At 46.0% G+C, this 20,460-nt stretch overlaps 1 protein-coding gene across 3 annotated transcripts; it reads left to right on the forward strand.

Annotated features, from left to right (window-relative positions):
* The first annotated feature begins 950 nt into the window (after positions 1–950).
* On the forward strand, positions 951–17,503 carry LOC120977825 (gastrula zinc finger protein XlCGF53.1-like). 3 transcript variants are annotated; one of them, XM_040405955.1, is made up of 8 exons: positions 951–1,006; positions 2,255–2,342; positions 7,841–8,038; positions 9,150–9,258; positions 9,484–9,573; positions 14,886–14,987; positions 15,105–15,188; positions 16,190–17,503. In XM_040405955.1, the coding sequence occupies exons 2-8, from the start codon at positions 2,277–2,279 to the stop codon at positions 16,888–16,890; spliced, it is 1,350 nt and encodes a 449-aa protein (XP_040261889.1). In that variant the 5' UTR covers positions 951–1,006; positions 2,255–2,276; the 3' UTR covers positions 16,891–17,503. The 3 variants fall into 3 exon arrangements, with proteins under 3 accessions (XP_040261889.1, XP_040261890.1, XP_040261887.1); XM_040405956.1 differs by lacking the exon at positions 951–1,006 and adding an exon at positions 1,063–1,102; XM_040405953.1 differs by lacking the exon at positions 951–1,006 and having other exon boundaries at positions 1,753–2,342.
* The last annotated feature ends 2,957 nt before the right edge of the window (positions 17,504–20,460 follow it).

Below are 20,460 nucleotides of genomic sequence, written 5' to 3' on the forward strand. Positions count from 1 at the left end.
CCCGGACCTATCGTAAATGGAGCCTTGAAAGTCACGGAGGGCGCACCATACTTGTGTGGCAGCCATCCCCCCCGCCGCCGCCGTAAAAAGCCCATCCTACCAATATGCCCCCATTGGCTGACAAGACACAATCCCTTTAAGAGATCTGTGCATGCTGTCAGTGACTGGAAACACTCACTGCAACTTCAGATCATTTTCTACCATCAATTTTTCGCTTAGTAGAAACAGTGCTGCTGTGTCTGTCTTTTTTTTTTTTTTTTTTTTGGTAATACCGTTTCAATTCACTGACAGCAAGCAGAAATCGTGAAAGTGATACACAAAGTATATCAGAAAGTTGTAGAACTGTTTAATATTCTAGCAAAAAAATGGATCTCCCCTTGAACTGCTGCTGTGACCGTTCAGCTACACTTGCCTACAGCCAGGAGCAGCTCTAGAAGCAGCCACTAACCACACAGCGGCCTCCAAGCACAGCCCCTGTATTATCGCTGCCCCTGCTGAGAATAAACCAATACACTACGGCAGACTGTGACCAACACAGAACTACATATCCCGACATGCAGTGGCAGCTAATGAATGTATTCAAAGCCTCGACGCCGCTGTTGCATCTCGGGAATTGTAGTCCAGTAACGCGCTAAAGACAACAACCAATCAGAGCTCACAGCAGAGGCCACAGTTGCATCTCGGGAATTGTAGTCCAGTAACGCGCTAAAGACAACAAGAACCAATCAGAGCTCACAGCAGAGGCCACAGTTGCATCTTGGGAGTTGAAGTCCAGTAGTCGCTATACACCTAGCGAGCAACGACGACGTAGAACTACATCTCCCAAGCTAGCAACTAATTAACAACGGCATCTCGGGAATTGTAGTTTTAGCCGAGCGCCTGATTGGGCAAAAAAAAGGCTTTGACGACCGAACTACAACTCCCAGATTGCTTTTCGAAGGTGCTCAGGAACGAGCCAATAAGAGCGGAGAATGGATGAGCCCGCCCCCTCACATGGTCGGAGAAGGTAGGCGCTTTGTTTGGGCTGCACGCTAAGTGTTTACATGTGCCCGTCATGTCAGCTATATGTGCGCTCGGGCAGGAGGTGGTGCTGCTGTGGCGTGTCCGTGTGTTACTAGGCGCGGGGGGCGAGGGGAGGACCCCCGGCTTCTCTGTCTGCACTTGCCATTGGCTCCCATGAGCCTCAGCTATGAAAATGTCTGGTGGGGGGGAAGTAATAAGCTGGTTGCCCATAGCAACCGGAGTCTGTGTCCCATCTCCAAGGCAGTGCAGAAAATAAAAGCTGAGTGCTGATTGGTTGCCACGGACAACAAGCCCACATTTGGTGAAATTTGCATAGGAGTTTTTTTTTTTTTAAATTTTGTTTTTATACCTTTGTCCTAACGAAAAGCAGCGGAGCCGCCTCCCGATCCTGCAAGTTTATAATATACTCTGTGTATCGCTGCTTCGCTGTTTATAGGAACTCTGCTTGCTGTCAGTGAATAGAGGCGCACTTATTTAAAGGGGTAGTCCAGCCCCTCTCCTCCACCTGTTATGATGGTCGGACACCCGGCAAATGTCATACACCTAACTCGGACCTCCGACACGGTCCCCCACCCTCACAGCTCTGCCTGTAATACCTTTCACAGCTGAGGATTTGCTACAGTTCTAGATGGGCACATTTTACCGTCCACGTTGCAGCCGACAACCCCCGCTTGGGGGTGGGGGGGGGGGTGTCAGGGTCCCACGATCAGGCACAGATTTGTGGTTGTAATATGGCTGCTGAAAACGTGCCCAACGTGACTCCTGTCTGAACGAGGCCTAAGGCTTTCAGGTGGTAACGCCGTATGGCGCCCTGCATCAAGTATATGGCATCCAATGGAAAAGCCACCATTTCTTTCATACTGACACCACGTGAAGCCATGAGTAGGCTGCCAAATCCAGTAGATTAGGACACGTGTGCTTTTTCTGATAAAATTGTCACAATTTGCCCCATTTTTGGCATGTGCTATATCGGCATTGTGCAGTAAGGCTCCATAAGTCGGTCAGTTGGATGAATGACCAATTAAAGGGGTATTCCAATCACTGGGGGCAGCTCGATGGGAAAGGCTGAATTCAAGCAGCGGCGGCGTCCTCCCCAGGATCGATGGCGGTCCCAGAGGTCGTAAAGAAATGCCGTGTCTTGAAGACGTGCTCTCGCTTCTTCAGATGGGGACGGTCAGGAGAGACTGCTTCCGTCACCTCTCCGGCGATAACCATGCTCTTTTGTCTCTAGGGCGATGCACATGCGCGTGTAGATGATGGAGAAGGCGGAAGCCATTTTGAATCACACCTTGGAGATGATCTCTCTTCTGACTGTAGAGGTGAGGCGAAGATTGTAGGTGTGTAATGGCTGATGTGATGGCTGAGGGGGCGGAGCATGACACTGGTATTAAAAAAACAGAAAAAATGTTGTGCTCCGCCCCTTGGGTAGGAGTCCGTAAAAGGATCCGTAAAATCAGAGATTTCAATAGTTGTATCCGCGCTGTCACAGTATGTCCTTCCTCTGTGAACAATTGTGCACAGAGCCGCTGCTGGATACCTGGAGGATGACTGTTGCCGCGATCCAAGGGGTGAGTGAATTTCAAATATATATGTGTAGTATCAGCGCTGGAAAGAAGAAGACACGGGGCACATAGAAGAAAAGAGTACCTGTGTCGCAGGATATAGGTCCAGGGATACTTCTAGTCAGAGTTCGATTGTAGGCAGGGGGAACAGTAGTTCTTCTTGCTCAATACTTCAAAAAAGGCGCGCGCCGCTCCGGCCGGCAGCTGGCGCGTGCACGAAGGAGCGTGTTGGTGAGGGAACCCGAGAACGCAGCGTGTAACGTCACACCCGTGATACGGATACTTCCAAGGACCAAAATAATCCTACGCGTTTCGAAACCATCGGGTTTCTTCGCCTACAATCGAACTCTGACTAGAAGTATCCCTGGACCTATATCCTGCAACACAGGTACTCTTTTCTTCTATGTGCCCCATGTCTTCTTCTTTCCAGCGCTGATACTACACATATAAATCAGATTACACCTTTTCATTTTTAATGGGTCCTTTGGAAATTGAAAGGAGGAATCTGATTGGTTGCTGTGGGCAACTAAGCCATTTCTACTTTACACCAGTTTGATAAATGACCCCCTTAGTGTTTCTACACCTAATATACAGTTGCAAGAAAAAGTATGTGAACCCTTTGGAATGATATGGATTTCCGCACAAATTGGTCATAAAATGTGATCTGATCTTCATCTAAGTCACAACAATAGACAATCACAGTCTGCTTAAACTAATAACACACAAAGAATTAAATGTCACCATGTTTTTATTGAACACACCATGTAAACATTCACAGTGCAGGTGGAAAAAGTATGTGAACCCCTGGACTAATGACATCTCCAAGAGCTAATTGGAGTGAGGTGTCAGCCAACTGGAGTCCAATCAATGAGATGAGATTGGAGGTGTTGGTTACAGCTGCCCTGCCCTATAAAAAACACACACCAGTTCTGGGTTTGCTTTTCACAAGAAGCATTGCCTGATGTGAATGATGCCTCGCACAAAAGAGCTCTCAGAAGACCTACGATTAAGAATTGTTGACTTGCATAAAGCTGGAAAGGGTTATAAAAGTATCTCCTAAAGCCTTGCTGTTCATCAGTCCACGGTAAGACAAATTGTCTATAAATGGAGAAAGTTCAGAACTGCTGCTACTCTCCCTAGGAGTAGCCGTCCTGTAAAGATGACTGCAAGAGCACAGCGCGGACTGCTCAATGAGGTGAAGAAGAATCCTAGAGTGTCAGCTAAAGACTTAAAGAAGTCTCTGGCATTTGCTAACATCCCTGTTAGCGAATCTACAATACGTAAAACACTAAACAAGAATGGATTTCATGGGAGGATACCACAGAGGAAGCCACTGCTGTCCAACAAAAACATTGCTGCACGTTTACAGTTTGCACAAGAGCACCTGGATGTTCCACAGCAGTACTGGCAAAATATTCTGTGGACACATGAAACCAAAGTGTGGAGAAAAAGAGGCACAGCACACCAACATCAAAACCTCATCCCAACTGTGAAGTATGGTTGTGGGGGCATCATGGTTTGGGGCTGATTTGCTGCGTCAGGGCCTGGACGGATTGCTATCATCGAAGGAAAAATGAATTCCCAAGTTTATCAAGACATTTTGCAGGAGAACTTAAGGCCATCCGTCCACCAGCTGAAGCTCAACAGAAGATGGGTGTTGCAACAGGACAACGACCCAAAGCATAGGAGTAAATCAACAACAGAATGGCTTAAACAGAAGAAAATACGCCTTCTGGAGTGGCCCAGTCAGAGTCCGGACCTCAACCTGATTGAGATGCTGTGGCATGACCTCAAGAAAGCGATTCACACCAGACATCCCAAGAATATTGCTGAACTGAAACAGTTCTGTAAAGAGGAATGGTCAAGAATTACTCCTGACCGTTGTGCACGTCTGATCTGCAACTACAGGAAACGTTTGGTTGAAGTTATTGCTGCCAAAGGAGGTTCAACCAGTTATTAAATCCAAGGGTTCACATACTTTTTCCACCTGCACTGTGAATGTTTACATAGTGTGTTCAATAAAAACATGGTAACATTTAATTCTTTGTGTGTTATTAGTTTAAGCAGACTGTGATTGTCTATTGTTGTGACTTAGATGAAGATCAGATCACATTTTATGACCAATTTGTGCAGAAATCCATATCATTCCAAAGGGTTCACATACTTTTTCTTGCAACTGTACGTTTCCTGATATGTTTTTGTCAGTCAAAACTATGTGGGAAGGGCGGGGGTTTTGACTGCATGTGGCAGCCGGACAGTGTGGTCTTAGCTTTCGGCATGGACGTGGGTTGGTCGACTTCTGGAATGTAACTCATGAGTATTTCAGATGATGCTGAGACTTCCTGCTGTGGTAGAGGCAGAGAGAGCTGGTTTATTCGGTGTGCTGGTTCAGGGTTGGCAATATGGTGGCTGCAGCGGTTTCGCACTTCGAAATACTGCTAAATAAAGAAGAATCACTTCAATTTTACGTAAGGAGAAAAAATAAACCTGATGCAGAATCCGCTTCAGGATTCCTTGTGGTTTTTTAGGATGTGGTTTTTAAAGGGGGTTATCTGAGATGTGCTGTGATCCCGCGCAGCCCCCACTTCCGTACATTGGGCACGTGATCCCGGAAGTGGCTGCTGCATGGGATTGCATCTCATCTTAGATGACCCTTTTAATTCAACACTTTTTTTTTTTTTTTTTTTTTATCCTTTCCATTGCAATGCGAACTCTGGACGCAGATTTCAGTCAGAATTTGCATAAAGAATAGAGAATTCACTTTTTTTTCCCCTCGATGCAATTTTTTTTTAAAGCGGCAGCATGAAAAAAAGTGCCGTATAAATTAGGGCTCATGCACACAAACATATTTTCTTTCCGTGTCCGTTATTTTTTTATTTTATATTTGAGAGGTCGTATGTGGAACCATTTATTTCAATGGGTCTGCAAAAAAACAGAAGTGACTCTATGTGCATTCCGTTTCCATATGTCCGTTCCGCAAAAAAATAGAACATGTCCTATTATTGTCCGCATTACGGAAAAGGATAGGACTGTTCTATTAGGGGCCGGCTGTTCTGTTCCGCAAAATACGGAATGCACACGGACGTCATCCGTATTTTTTGAGGCCCGCAAAATACATATGGTCGTGTGCATGATAAATTGCAAGGGCTCAGTTTTTGGGCGCAGAAACGGTTCCAAAATCCAAGGAAAAAAAAACTCCATGCAGACATTCTCTAAGGTCAGTTTCACACGAGCGTAATCAGTCCGGGAAAACGCTGCTTCTGTGCCACAAACTCATGGCGTTATAATGATTTCTGCCCATCCTCGGGTCCACTGACCTGCACTCATATAATTCAGGACCGCCGCAGTCAGACTGGAACTCACAGCATTCAAAATCCTTCTTATACCGTGAGTTTGTGTCGCAGGAACAGTGTTCAGCCTGAGAAATATACAGTCAGGTCCATAAATATTGGGACACCGACACAATTGTAACATTTTTGGCTCTATACACCACCACAATGGATTTGAAATGAAACGAACAAGATGTGCTTTACCTGCAGACTGTCAGCTTTAATTTGAGGGTATTTACATCCAAATCAGGTGAACGGTGCAGGAATTACAGCAGTTTGCATATGTGCCTCCCACTTGTTAAGGGACCAAAAGTAATGGGACAGAATAATAATCATAAATCAAACTTTCACTTTTTAACACTTGGTTGCAAATCCTTTGCAGTCAATTACAGCCTGAAGTCTGGAACGCATAGACATCACCAGACGCTGGGTTTCATCCCTGGTGATGCTCTGCCAGGCCTCTACTGCAACTGTCTTCAGTTCCTGCTTGTTCTTGGGGCATTTTCCCCTCAGTTTTGTCTTCAGCAAGTGAAATGCATGCTCAATCGGATTCAGGTCAGGTGATTGACTCGGCCATTGCATAACATCCCACTTCTTTCCCTTAAAAAACTCTTTGGTTGCTTTTGCAGTATGCTTTGGGTCATTGTCCATCTGCCCTGTGAAGCGCCGTCCAATGAGTTCTGAAGCATTTGGCTGAATATGAGCAGATAATATTGCCCGAAACACTTCAGAATTCATCCTGCTGCTGTTGTCAGCAGTCACATAATCAATAAATACAAGAGAACCAGTTCCATTGGCAGCCATACATGCCCACGCCATGACACTACCACCACCATGCTTCACTGATGAGGTGGTATGCTTAGGATCATGAGCAGCTCCTTTCCTTCTCCATACTCTTCTCTTCCCATCACTCTGGTACAAGTTGATCTATGTCTCATCTGTCTATAGGACGTTGTTCCAGAACTGTGAAGGCTTTTGTAGATGTCGTTTGACAAACTCTAATCTGGCCTTCCTGTTTTTGAGGCTCACCAATGGTTTCCATCTTGTGGTGAACCCTCTGTATTCACTCTGGTGAAGTCTTCTCTTGATTGTTGACTTTGACACACATACACCTACCTCCTGGAGAGTGTTCTTGATCTGGCCATCTGTTGTGAAGGATGTTTTCTTCACCAGGGAAAGAATTCTTCTGTCATCCACCACAGTTGTTTTCCGTGGTCTTCCGGGTCTTTCGGTGTTGCTGAGCTCACCGGTGCGTTCCTTCTTTCTAAGAATGTTCCAAACAGTTGTTTTGGCCGCGCCTAATGTTTTTGCTATCTCTCTGATGGGTTTGTTGTGTTTTTTCAGCCTAATGATGGCTTCACTGATAGTGACAGCTCTCCGGATCTCATCTTGAGAGTTGACAGCAACAGATTCCAAAAGCAAATAGCAGACTGGAAATGACCTCTGGACCTTGTATCTGCTCATTGTAATTGGGATAATGAGGGAATAACACACACCTGGCCATGGAACAGCTGAGAAGACAATTGTCCCATTACTTTTGGGCCCTTAACAAGTGGGAGGCACATATGCAAACTGTTGTAATTCCTGCACCGTTCACCTGATTTGGATGTAAATACCCTCAAATTAAAGCTGACAGTCTGCAGGTAAAGCACATCTTGTTTGTCTCATTTCAAATCCATTGTGGTGGTGTATAGAGCCAAAAATGTTAGAATTGTGTCGATGTCCCAATATTTATGGACCTGACTGTAGTTCATGAGTGGAGCTTGTTTCCCGGACTGAATACGCTAGTGTGAACTCGCCCCAAAGTAGTTGACGGCTTTATACTACTTTGCGTGGACCGGTGAGGACTTCTAGTTGGGTTCTGGAATCCTATACATACACAGACAGTTATTAGCAGGTCGTTAGTGTCTTGCTCTCTTCCCCTAGGACTACATTCTTGTGAAGAGAGAGGCGGACGGGAACAAGTGCACTTACAGCCTCTGCGCTGCGGAGCTTCACAATGACATCCTGGACTCCGCAGCGACGCGTCCAGATCTCTCGTTCACCCTCCTCGATGTACAGGACCGAAATCGGATGAAGATCCTAGAGCTGGCCAACAATATCATCCGGCTGTTGACCTGTGAGGTGGGGGATGATCCCTATAGGCCTTTTAAAGGGGTTGTCCAGCAAGGACCTCTCTTTTTTTGAATCCCTCATCATTCCAGACCTTCCTCTGTCCAGTGATCAGCCGCCGACACATTATCACATGACACCCATTGATGTCACGTAATTTAATTTGTTCTTCTCCCTGTACACTAATAGTTGGTCATTTTAAGTAGACAACCCCTTTAAAGCAATTCTGTCACCAGGATCAACCCTATAGTAATCTGTGTTTTTGTCCATATGCAAAACGAGAAGTTTGAGTACTAGGAGGCAGGGCTGAATCCATTGAACACCCCCCCCCCCTTGATTGACAGGGGGCTAGACATGCCGAGTGTGCTAGCATCTACATATCATATGCTCTATGTACCATAGCTTCACCACACTGAGATCTGCTCAGAAAGCTAATCTACAGTGCTCAAAGGATTCAGCCCACCTCCTGGTGCTCCAATTGTTCATTTGCATGTGAATAAAAACGGATTTCTCTGTAGCTGTTTATCATACAGACAAAAGAAAGATATTGTTTTAATCAGTATGTCTGGTTTAATAGGGTTGATCCCACTGACAGAGCCGCTTTAAAGGGTTTCTGTCATGAGAAATAACGTTATGTAGCTGACTGACATTAGCGATGTGCTGATGTCGGCAGTACATATCCGTATGCTTTATAACTCCCTGCCTGCCGCCGTTCTCTTAAAATAAAGACTTAAAAAATATCCTAATGAGCCTCTAGGTGCTGTTAGGGTGTTGCTTCAGCACCTAGAGGATCTGTCTACGCACCCTTTGGCATGCCCAGGTCCAGTTGATTGACTTTCAAGTTCTCCTCAGTGTCCCCGTAAATCCCGAGCCTGCGCCGTCCCGTTTAGTATTCGGCGCAGGCGCAGTGAGTGAAGGATGCGCTCCTGCTGCCGAAGGAAGGAAGCCAGCAGCAGGAGCGCGTTCTTCACTCACTGCGTCTATACTACATTTTAATGACATGCAATTAAAAAAGTGCTGGTCTGAATATTTTTCATGGCACAACCCCTTTAAGGATCTGTTCAGTGGCTTTACTCGAAGTCCTTCCTCCTTCTGTGTGAACCTTTTGTTGCTCGTGTTTCAGGTGCCCTTAAAGTGTCAGGACGTGGCGGTTTATTTCTCCAAGGACGAATGGGAATATCTGGAAGGACACAGAGAACATTATAACCATAAGCGAATGGGTGAAGGCAAAGGTAACGGGGAGTCAATGGAACATTGTGTTCACTGCCATGATTGTCGTCATAGAGGAACATCTCATTTAAAGGGGGTTTCCATCCCAACATATCTGACCCATCTGTTTTACCAAGTAATACTTTTCTAGCAGTGATGCTCCCCGCTCTACATCAGCCATGTTCCCATATAATGTCACTACAGCGATGCTGGTTTTACAACTGGTTCTGTTCCATCATCTCTCCCAGAACCACTTCCTTTGAACCATCAGAACATGGACCAGAGGAGCCCTGTCCAGCACCGTATCAAAGAGGAACCAGACACTGGAGAATTTGAGGGTATGGATCAAAGATTGGCCTTGAAGAAAAGGTCTTGAGCCCGAGCTGAGAGCCCCTGTTTGCTTTGGAGGACCTGACATGTCCGTGCATTGTATGCACAGGCAGTTAGGCAATGTGTAATACTTTGCTTTCCCTGTGGAGGCACTGCAGGGATTCAGGACAGGACTTTTCAAACAGGAAAGGATCCGTCCAATGTGGATAACTCCTTAAAAATAGTGTTTTCTCAAAATTCTACAGTTTTCCAGTACAGCACAAGTCCTTGAGATCTGGTCCCCTTCATGTCAGGACTTGCACTTTACAGGTTCCCTGTGTCCATATTACATGGAATCCAGCTAGATTTGCTCACTTCACTGCACCCGCAATCAGAAAGCCATTAACCCCATACCATGTAAGGATACAGAGGGGGTGACCCTGCGGTGCCCAACAATGCCAGAAGATAAGTATATTTCCTTCTTCTTCCCTCTGTCTCTCCTGGGTAATGGTGTTCTTCCTAGGTCCCTGTTAGGTTTCCCTACCTTCCAGTGTGCCCCTTACCACCCTGTCTCTCAGGGGGTCTCTGACAGCCCACCTTGTCCCTGATTCTGCCACCTCCTCTCCCAGCCTTAGCCTCCCACTCTTGCCCGGGAGTAGGCCTTGTCCACCTCATGGTCCTTCAGCAGCTTCTGGGACCCTTCTCAGGGTTGTTTCCTGTCCCTCCACTCCCAACAGCACCCTACTTCTCCTCCCGGGATGCCTTGCCTCTGGCTGCACTTTTTTTTTTTTTGCCCTTTGGCCTCACTTTGTCCCATCCCCGACTTCCCAGGCTTTTTTGGGGTCCATTCCTCTTGCCATTGGTGGTCAGGAGGTCCGTTCTCACCGCTCCAATCCTGGTTCCAGTTTTAGTAGACTATACCTGACAACCCTTACGGGTGCTGCATTAAATAGCAACTGCACCAGAAATGTGTTCATTGGCTCTAGGGTCTCTCCACTTTGGACAATCCCTACTTGTTAGAAGGGTCAGCTCATCACAAAGTGTCCTGCTGGGACCCCCCCCAGTGATCAGTTGTGATCTAAGGGGAAACCTAGCAGTATGTGTTCACTGCAGTGTCCCCTCAGGGTAAATTGGGTGTTGGACTGTTCCCATGAAAATCAATAGCTTTCTGCGTAATACAAGACAGGTCCTCCAGAGAGAGAGAGGAGCTCCTTGTACCTACTCTGGCCAAGAGACAAGGGTCCTGAACAGGCGACCCCATTATAAATTACAGTTTTCTGAATAAGGTGTATGAAAATGGGTTTTCTAAACTGGCCAGGCCCATAAATTGTGTATATATATATATATAGGCGGGTGGCTCACACCTAATAGCTACGGTGGGTGCTACTAACTCAAAGTTGGGTGCCCGATCCCAAAAGTAGTGAAAGCTTGAATTTGAAAGGAGAGTGAGCACTCACAACATCTGTGTCATATGGAAATAATTTTACTTAGACCTGGTTGGTCAGATAAGGTTATAACAATAATAACAATTATCCATTCACATTAAAATACAATGAACATAAAAATATCTAAAATTACTATGATATGGTACCAATTTGATTTCCACAACTGTATTCGGGGTAGAAAATTCGTGGCCGCACTCCGTGACACTTATGACAAATGTGTCACTGTCTGTAGGTATAATAGATGGAAGCGTCCTAAAAGTTCCTCATATGGGGCACTTTGACGGCTTGTCTCCAATGTGAGCAGACGCCGTATAGAGTGATTCCTACAGGAAAGTTCACTCCAACCAGAGCGGTAAAGGCAAAGTCCCAGACTTATGATTTTTCAGTTCCTACCTGATTCCTTGGTAATGTATCTCGCTATGTGGCGTCTCCTCGAGGCGAGCGGTGCCGGCCGTTCAAGCGTCTTACGCCGCAAGTCTCAGGCGGGTGACGTCACAATATCGCGGGATCCGGCAGGTAGGATTCTGATCAGCAATCTGCGCTGAAAGCTGTGTCTGTACTAACTTTGCTGAAGATTCATTCATGCATGGCCATGCAATCCATAGGAGGGTCCGGTATATTAGGTGGGCGCTTTTCTTTCTCTTTCACCAGACGCGTTTTGGGGCGTCTACACCCCTTCCTCAGTGGTCAAAGCGCCATCAATCATTCTCCACCTTTTATAGTCTCTATGGTAATCCACAAAAACAGGAATCCGGATCATCCGGACATAATGACTACCAATGCGGTTTTAAGTGCGGTATTCGTGCGGTTTTTCAACATCCATTGCGTTTTTTATTACAAATGCATCTAACACACTATAGTATCCTGCCCGACACAGTATTTAAGATAAAAGATAATAATTTAATACTTTAATATACATATTAAAATTGAGATGGTTAAAAACAATAAATATACATACATACTAACCCTTTCTATACACGCATTCATAAGCATCAGCTGATATATCTGGGGACATTATTATATAAATATATGAGATTATAAAATATAAATATATGAAGATATAAAATATATAGGGAAGGGTTTGTGGAAGAATTTCTGCCAATGAAATAAATGTAGAAAGTGAGGTTCAGAAGTCATGGATGCTGATCTCCTCTCCGAGGGGGGGCCCCAGAGCCAAAAGGCTAAACATGGGATCTCCCGTCAGAGAGGGGAACAGCACCCTATAAAAAGCCAAAGATCTCCAGGTCCGAATTCAGGCCTGCTGGCAATAGGCAGCCAAATTCATAAATATGTTTCGATTCGGCTCTGGACATCCTCCTGATATAATCTCCCCCTCTCCAATGTCTATCAATTTTTTCCAGGGCCACAAAGAACAATTTAGATGGATCCCTGTTATGTACTTCATCATAGTGTTTGGAGAAGGGAGTGTTTCAAATAGCCCTTTTTGATATTTGATACGTGTTCACTTATTCTGATTTTCAATAATCTTTTTGTTCTGCCAATGTATTGGCGCTTACATGGGCACTGTATCAAATAGATAACTCCAGAATCACTCTATACGGCGTCTGCTCACATTGGAGACAAGCCGTTAAAGTGCCCCATATGAGGAACTTTTAGGACGCTTCCATCTATTATACTTACAGACAGTGACACATTTGTCATAAGTGTCACGGAGTGCGGCCACGAATTTTCTACCCCGAATACAGTTGTGGAAATCAAATTGGTACCATATCATAGTAATTTTAGATATTTTTATGTTCATTGTATTTTAATGTGAATGGATAATTGTTATTATTGTTATAACCTTATCTGACCAACCAGGTCTAAGTAAAATTATTTCCATATGACACAGATGTTGTGAGTGCTCACTCTCCTTTCTAATTCAGGCCCATAAATTATTAGAGTATATACTGTATATCCAGGGAACCAGTTCCACTGATTATATACCATAGGCCTCCTGCACACGACAGTATTTTTTCACGGTCCGCAAAATGGGGTTCCGTTGGTCCGTGATCCGTGACCGTTTTTTCGTCCGTGGGTCTTCCTTGATTTTTGGAGGATCCACGGACATGAAAAAAAGGTCGTTTTGGTGTCCGCCTGGCCATGCGGAGCCAAACGGATCCGTCCTGAATTACAATGCAAGTCAATGGGGACGGATCCGTTTGACGTTGACACAATATGGTGTAATTTCAAACGGATCCGTCCCCCATTGACTTTCAATGTAAAGTCAGGAGTTAATATACCATAGGATCTGAGTTTTCTCCAATCCGATGGTATATTTTAACTTGAAGCGTCCCCATCACCATGGGAACGCCTCTTTGTTAGAATATACCGTCGGATTTGAGTTACATCGTGAAACTCAAATCCGACAGTATATTCTAACAGAGGCGTTCCCATGGTGATGGGGACGCTTCAGGTTAGAATATACTAAAAGAACTGTGTACATGACTGCCCCCTGCTGCCTGGCAGGTGCTGCCAGGCAGCAGAGGGCAGCCCCCCCCCCCTGTAGTTAACACATTGGTGGCCAGTGCGGCCGGACCCCCCCTCCCTCCCCTGTAGTTAACTCATTGGTGGCCAGTGGGCCCCCCTCTCTCCCCTGTAGTTAACTCATTGGTGGCCAGTGCGGCCGGCCCCCCTCCCTCCCCTGTAGTTAACTCGTTGGTGGCCAGTGGGCCCCTCCTCCCTCCCCTGTAGTTAACTCGTTGGTGGCCAGTGGGCCTTCTCCCCTCCCTCCCCTCCCTCCCCCTCCTAATTAAAATCTCCCCCCTATCATTGGTGGCAGCGGAGTGTACCGATCGGAGTCCCAGTTTAATCGCTGGGGCTCCGATCGGTAACCATGGCAACCAGGACGCTACTGCAGTCCCAGTTGCCATGGTTACTTAGCAATTTGTAGAACTATTATACTTACCTGTGAGCTGCGATGTCTGCGTCCGGCCGGGAGCTCCTCCTACTGGTAAGTGACGTCCGGCCGGGAGCTCCTCCTACTGGTAAGTGACATGACCTGTCACTTACCAGTAGGAGGAGCTCCCGGCCGGACGCAGACATCGCAGCTCACAGGTAAGTATAATGGTTCTACAAATTGCTAAGTAACCATGGCAACCGGGACTGCAGTAGCGTCCTGGTTGCCATGGTTACCGATCGGAGCCCCAGCGATTAAACTGGGACTCCGATCGGTACACTCCGCTGCCACCAATGATAGGAGGGAGATTTTAATTAGGAGGGGGAGGGAGGGGAGAAGGCCCACTGGCCACCAACAAGTTAACTACAGGAGAGGGAGGGGGGGCCCACTGGCCACCAACGAGTTAACTACAGGGGAGGGAGGGGGGCCGGCCGCACTGGCCACCAATGAGTTAACTACAGGGGAGGGGGGGGGGGCTGCCCCCTGCTGCCAGGCAGCACCTGCCAGGCAGCAGGGGGCAGTCATGTACACAGTTCTTTTAGTATATTCTAACCTGAAGCGTCCCCATCACCATGGGAACGCCTCTGTGTTAGAATATACTGTCGGTTCTGAGTTTTCACGAAGTGAAAACTCAGCTATGAAAAAGCTTTTATGCAGACGGATCTTCGGATCCGTCTGTATAAAAACTAACCTACGGACACGGATGCCAATCTTGTGTGCATCCGTGTTCTTTCACGGACCCATTGACTTGAATGGGTCCGTGAACCGTTGTCCGTCATAAAAATAGGACAGGTCATATTTTTTTGACGGACAGGATACACGGATCACGGTCTCGGCTGCAAAACGGTGCATTTCCCGATTTTTCCATGGACCCATTGAAAGTCAATGGGTCCGCGAAAAAAAAACGGAAAACGGCACAACAGCCATGGGTGCACACAACGGTCGTGTGCAGGAGGCCATATACTGATATACAGCTTTGTTCTCCTCTCCTTTTTAGAAACTCGGCCTGCACATAGCATTGGTTGTATCCCCCCTGGTCATGTGAAGTCTGAGCCTCGAGACGGCTCCTATGAGGACACAGCGGACACAATCCGTACGGGTGAGATTACGCTTTTTTCACTCGGAACAGAGACTAAATATCTGTATCTATCTAGGATGATTATATTTGTAATGTTACTAGTTTTAATATAAACCCTATGGTCGTGTTCCCCTTCAGATTCTCCCCAGTTTCAGTCTTCTGTCACAAGTCACATCTCCGAGGAACCTGATGCCTCCTATGACACTCGGCTCTCTGCACTAGGTAAGATAACCATATCTGTATGAGGTTAGATATGGTGCAATATATGGATACAAGAGTCCTCTAACCACCAGCGATCAATTGTGATCTGCCTGCAAGGGTTTCGCTACAGGGGAGATGAGGCATTACAACGTGTCCATTGAAAAATATGGGCCCGTGTAATGCATGAGTCTCGCTTTTGCCAATTATGGAGGTTCCCTTTCTATTTATCAGACACCCCGTTACGGAAGCGGATGTGGATCCGCTGTGTCCCTGAACATTGACTTAGGGCTACTCTTAAAGGCGTTATCTAAATGGCACTGAAAGGCCAGGCAGAACCATTGCCAGGAAACAAGCAGCATATGAGCAATCCAGTAAACGGTCCATTGGTCAGGGAAAGCAGCACAGGGTCAAATCGAGGGGACAGGCAGAGTAAGGTCAGACAGCAAAGGGTCAAATCTGGAAACGGACAGAAATTGGTACACAGGCAGGCAAACAAGACAATTGCGTGCCTTTGCAGGTAACTAGAACCTGTTGCTCAGGCACATTCCCACAGGGAAAGGTGCCTTAAATACCCTGAGGTGGGCAGCCATAGGGTGGGGAAGGTTAAGGTGCGCTGGCCCTTTGAGAGCTGACTGGAGCACACGCCCTATGGGCAGTGATAGGCAGTCCTCGGCCTGCGTGGAGCGCTGCTCTGGCAGAGAGACAGCAGGTGATTGCTCAGGCAGCCATACCTACCACAAGAAGAGAGGTGGTAGGTACTGACCGCTGTAATAACACACCCCTAAAGAGCAGGCATGCTCAACCTGCGGCCCTCCAGCTGTTGCAAAACTACAACTCCCAGCATGCCCGAACAGCCTACAGCTATCAGCCTACAGCAGGGCATTGTGGGAGTTGTAGTTTTACAACAGCTGGAGGGACGCAGGTTGATCATGCCTGCTATTGAGCATTAGGTAAATTAAAAGGACGCAGGGAATGACTTTTCACTGATTTATTTTTTTGTGTATTTTTGGTTTTGTTAACAGATGATAACTTCAATAATCAGACTATGAAGTCGGAGATGATCTACCAGCTAACAGTCACCAATAATAAAAACTGCCGAAAATCGAAGTGTGGAGGAAGGATAGCTCCATGTGACCGGTGCGGGAAACGATTTGGCAACAAGGCATCTCTCAGTCGACACATGAAAATTCACACGGGGGAAAGACCGTATTCATGTAACGTTTGCGGGAAAAGTTTCACCTGCAGGAATCATGTGGTAACCCACCAGCGGATCCACACCGGGGAGAGACCATACACCTGTGAAGAGTGTGGCCGGAAGTTCACAAACCATAATCATCTTGTGCTCCACAAGGTGGTCCACACCAAAGAGAAGCCATTTACTTGTCCCGTTTGCGGGAAAGGCTTCACTAGGCAATCAAGTGTCGTCAAGCACTCGGGCATCCATGCAGAGACTAAGCCGCACGTGTGTAAGGAGTGTGGCAAGAGCTACTGCCAGTACGCCAACCTGGTGGTCCACCAACGACTGCACTCTGGGGAGACACCTTTTATTTGCAGACATTGCGAGAAAGGGTTTATTCTTAAAGCTGCTATGCTAAGACATGAATTGTCACACACTGGAGAGAAGCCGTTCGCATGTCCCCAGTGTGATAAATGTTTCTTTGACAACTCTTCTCTCAATAAGCACAAGCGTAGGGTCCACCCCAACGAGTCTGAGAAATCCTAGTAGACTAGGTAGAATCTAACGTAGCGGTTGGGTTGGAGAAGACGTGTGGCCTCAACATGGCATTGAGCCTAGAAGAGGAAAAACGAGGAGAGAGAGGATGACCTAATGATGCGTTTCATCAGTAGACTAGAACGTCTTGAGAACATCTGGTTACAGAGAATATGAACAGCTTTATGTGTCTTCGTCTACAACAGTGGTGGTTCTCAGGTAGTTTAAAGGCCAAATCTTGTTTGGCTGAATGGTGACATGACAATCCTTGTATCCACGGTCTGGGGGTGCATAAAACCTTCTGATTGAGTTTCACTCATGGTCTTGGATGGGTCTCCAGAAGGGAACCACTTCTCTAAAATGCCTCTATCAATCACTGCTCTACAGATTTCTTTCCAATGTTAATCACTATTTCTGTTACAAGGGTATAAAATAAAATTCAGCTCAATGAATTTGTGTTGGAATGAGTGTTGTGCTGGGCCATGGGGACTCAACAAGTCTGCACGCTCGAGTCTGGTGTCAGATGAAGGGCTGAGGTTTGCAAATTTCTGACACCATTTACATCCAGATGCATTATAATTTTGTGGGAAAACCAGACACCAAAATTAATTCAGACCTCGCAGAAGATCCCTGAACTGAATTCACACCCCAGACCAGAAGCCCGAAATGAATTCATATCCCAGACAAGAGCCCGGAAAATGACTTATCATCCCAGACCAGAGACCTGAAATGACTTCTCACCCCAGCCCACAGCCCCAAAACGACTTCTCGCCCCAGACCACAGCCCTGAAATTAATTCAGACCACAGCCCCGAAAGGACTTCTCACCCCAGACCAGAGCCTGAAATGAATTTACACCCACAACCAGAGCCCCGAAATTAATTCAGACCCCAGACTAGAGCCTTGAAATGACTTCTCACCCCAGAGCACTGGAATGACTTCTCATCCCAAACCAGAGCCCCTTAATGAATTCACAACCAGAGCCCCAAAACTAATTCAGACCCCAGGAATGACTTCTCTGCCCCAGACCAGAGTTCTGGAATGACTTCTTGCCCAAGACCAGAGCCCTGAAATGAATTCACAACCAGAACCCTGAAATTAATTCAGACCCCAGACCAGAGCCATGGAATGACTTCTCGCCCCACATCAAAGCCCTGGAATGACTTCTTGCCCCAGACCAGAGCCCCGAAATGAATTCAGGCCCCAACCCAGACCAGAGCCCCGAAGTGAATTCAGACCCTAGACCAGAGTCTCAATGAATTTTAATGCTCCAGGTGAGATAAAAAAAAAATAATTGTTTTTAATATACAGTCTTGTGAAAAAATTAGGACACCCTTTGAAAGCATGTGGTTTTTTGTAACATTTTTAATAAATGGTTATTTCATCTCCGTTTCAACAATACAGAGAGATTAAAGTAATCCGACTAAACAAAGAAAACTGAAGAAAAGTCTTTTCAAGATCTTCTGTAAATGTCATTCTACAAAAATGCCTATTCTAACTGAGGAAAAAGATAGGACACCCTTGCCCCTAATAGCGAGTGTTACCTCCTTTGGCTGAAATAACTGCAGTGAGACGGTTCTTGTAGCCATCTACCAGTCTTCGACATCGGTCTGAGGAAATTTTACCCCACTCCTCAATGCAGAACTTTTTCAGCTGTGAGATGTTTGAGGGGTTTCTTGCACGTACAGCCCTTTTCAAGTCACCCCACAGCATCTCAATGGGATTCAAATCTGGACTTTGACTTGGCCATTCCAGGACTCTCCATTTCTTCTTTTTCAGCCAATCTTTGGTTGATTTACTAGTATGTTTTGGGTCATTGTCATGTTGCATGGTCCAGTTCCGCTTCAGCTTTAATTTTCTAACTGATGGTCTCACATGTTCTTCAAGCACCTTCTGATACACAGTAGAATTCATCGTGGATTCTATGATGGTGAGCTGACCAGGTCCTGCTGCAGCAAAGCAGCCCCAAACCATGACACTTCCACCTCCATGCTTCACAGTTGGTATGAGGTTCTTTTCTTGGAATGCTGTGTTTGGTTTACGCCAAACATGTCCTCTGCTGTTGTGTCCAAATAATTCAATTTTGGACTCATCTGTCCAAAGAACATTATTCCAGAAGTCCTGGTCTTTGTCAACTTTATCGCTGGCAAATGTCAGTCTGGCCTCGATGTTTCTCTTGGAAAGCAAAGGTTTCCTCCTTGCACACCTCCCATGCAAGTTAAACTTGTACAGTCTCTTTCTGATTGTAGAGGCATGTACTTCTACATCAACAGTAGCCAGAGCCTGCTGTAGTTCTCGAGATGACACTTTAGGGTTTTTGGATACCTCTTTTAGCATCTTGCGGTCTGCTCTTGGGGTGAACTTGCTGGGGCGACCAGTCCTGGGCATGTTGGCAGTTGTTTTGAAAGCCCTCCACTTGTAGACTATCTTCCGGACAGTGGAATGGCTGATTTCAAAATCTTTTGAGATCTTTTTAAATCCCTTCCCAGACTCATGGGCTGCTACAATCTTTTTTCTGAAGTCCTCTGACAGCTCTTTTGCTCTCACCATGGTGCTCACTCTCACTTCAACAGTCAGGAGCACACCAAACTAAATGTCTGAGGTTTAAATAGGGCAAGCCTCATTCAACATGCAGAGTAACGATCTACTAATTATGTGCACCTGGTGTGATATACCTGTGTGAGATCTGAGCCAATTTAAGAGGGAATACATGTGAGGGTGTCCTATCTTTTTCCTCAGTTAGAATAGGCATTTTTGTAGAATGACATTTACAGAAGATCTTGAAAAGACTTTTCTTCAGTTTTCTTTGTTTAGTTGGATTACTTTAATCTCTCTGTATTGTTGAAACGGAGATGAAATAACCATTTATTAAAAATGTTACAAAAAACCACATGCTTTCAAAGGGTGTCCTAATTTTTTCACATGACTGTATATGGCTTCTGGTGACCCCACATACAGTGTCCTGAAGTTGGCCAGTGTCCGTCCCGACACAAGTTCCACAAAATGCATTAAACAAGAACCCTCCAATTAACACATCATGAGAGATCTTCATGGTCCTGACAGATGGCCTCTGCAATATTACTTTGTAACATTGGTGCCACAAGATGAGGGCTGGATTAGTTGTGGAGGTGCAGTTTGCTATTTGTATCACGGGTACCTTGTGAGGTCTGTGAGAGACACATCACCAGTAGTAGAACGAGCCACCAATCTCATCACTAAAGGGCGATGGACTGGAGACAGAATAGCCCCAGTTACATCAGTATTTCTTGTGATACATCTGATGTCACCATGGCCTGTTACATCACTAGTGACCTGGGCCAGCTACAGTCCCTGCACCTTAATACACGATCAGCAGAGTGGATGAGCTTTTACCCGAGCTCATGCACTTTATGTAAGAAACATGCATAAGTGCGGTGTGGATTTAAAATCTGCAGGACGTCTGTTTTTGTTTTGCAGATTTTGACCGTGGATTTGACCCTTTGCAATCCTTAGGGTGATATACATCATGCAGACTGTGCTACGGGATTGTGGATTTTTTTTTCCCAATGTTATAGGATTTCTGGGACTTATTGATGATCGATCC

Source organism: Bufo bufo, chromosome 8 (genome assembly GCF_905171765.1).
Source record: "Bufo bufo chromosome 8, aBufBuf1.1, whole genome shotgun sequence".
Classification (NCBI taxonomy): domain Eukaryota; kingdom Metazoa; phylum Chordata; class Amphibia; order Anura; family Bufonidae; genus Bufo; species Bufo bufo.

What these genes read in the sequence shown, in the direction of transcription:
- LOC120977825 (XM_040405955.1), top strand. Translation starts at nt 2,277, where the DNA reads ATGATGGAGAAGGCGGAAGCCATTTTGAATCACACCTTGGAGATGATC. An exon ending in AGCGGACACAATCCGTACGG is followed by an intron (nt 14,988 to 15,104) that starts GTGAGATTACGC and finishes GTTCCCCTTCAG; the next exon opens with ATTCTCCCCAGTTTCAGTCT. An exon ending in CACTCGGCTCTCTGCACTAG is followed by an intron (nt 15,189 to 16,189) that starts GTAAGATAACCA and finishes TTTTGTTAACAG; the next exon opens with ATGATAACTTCAATAATCAG.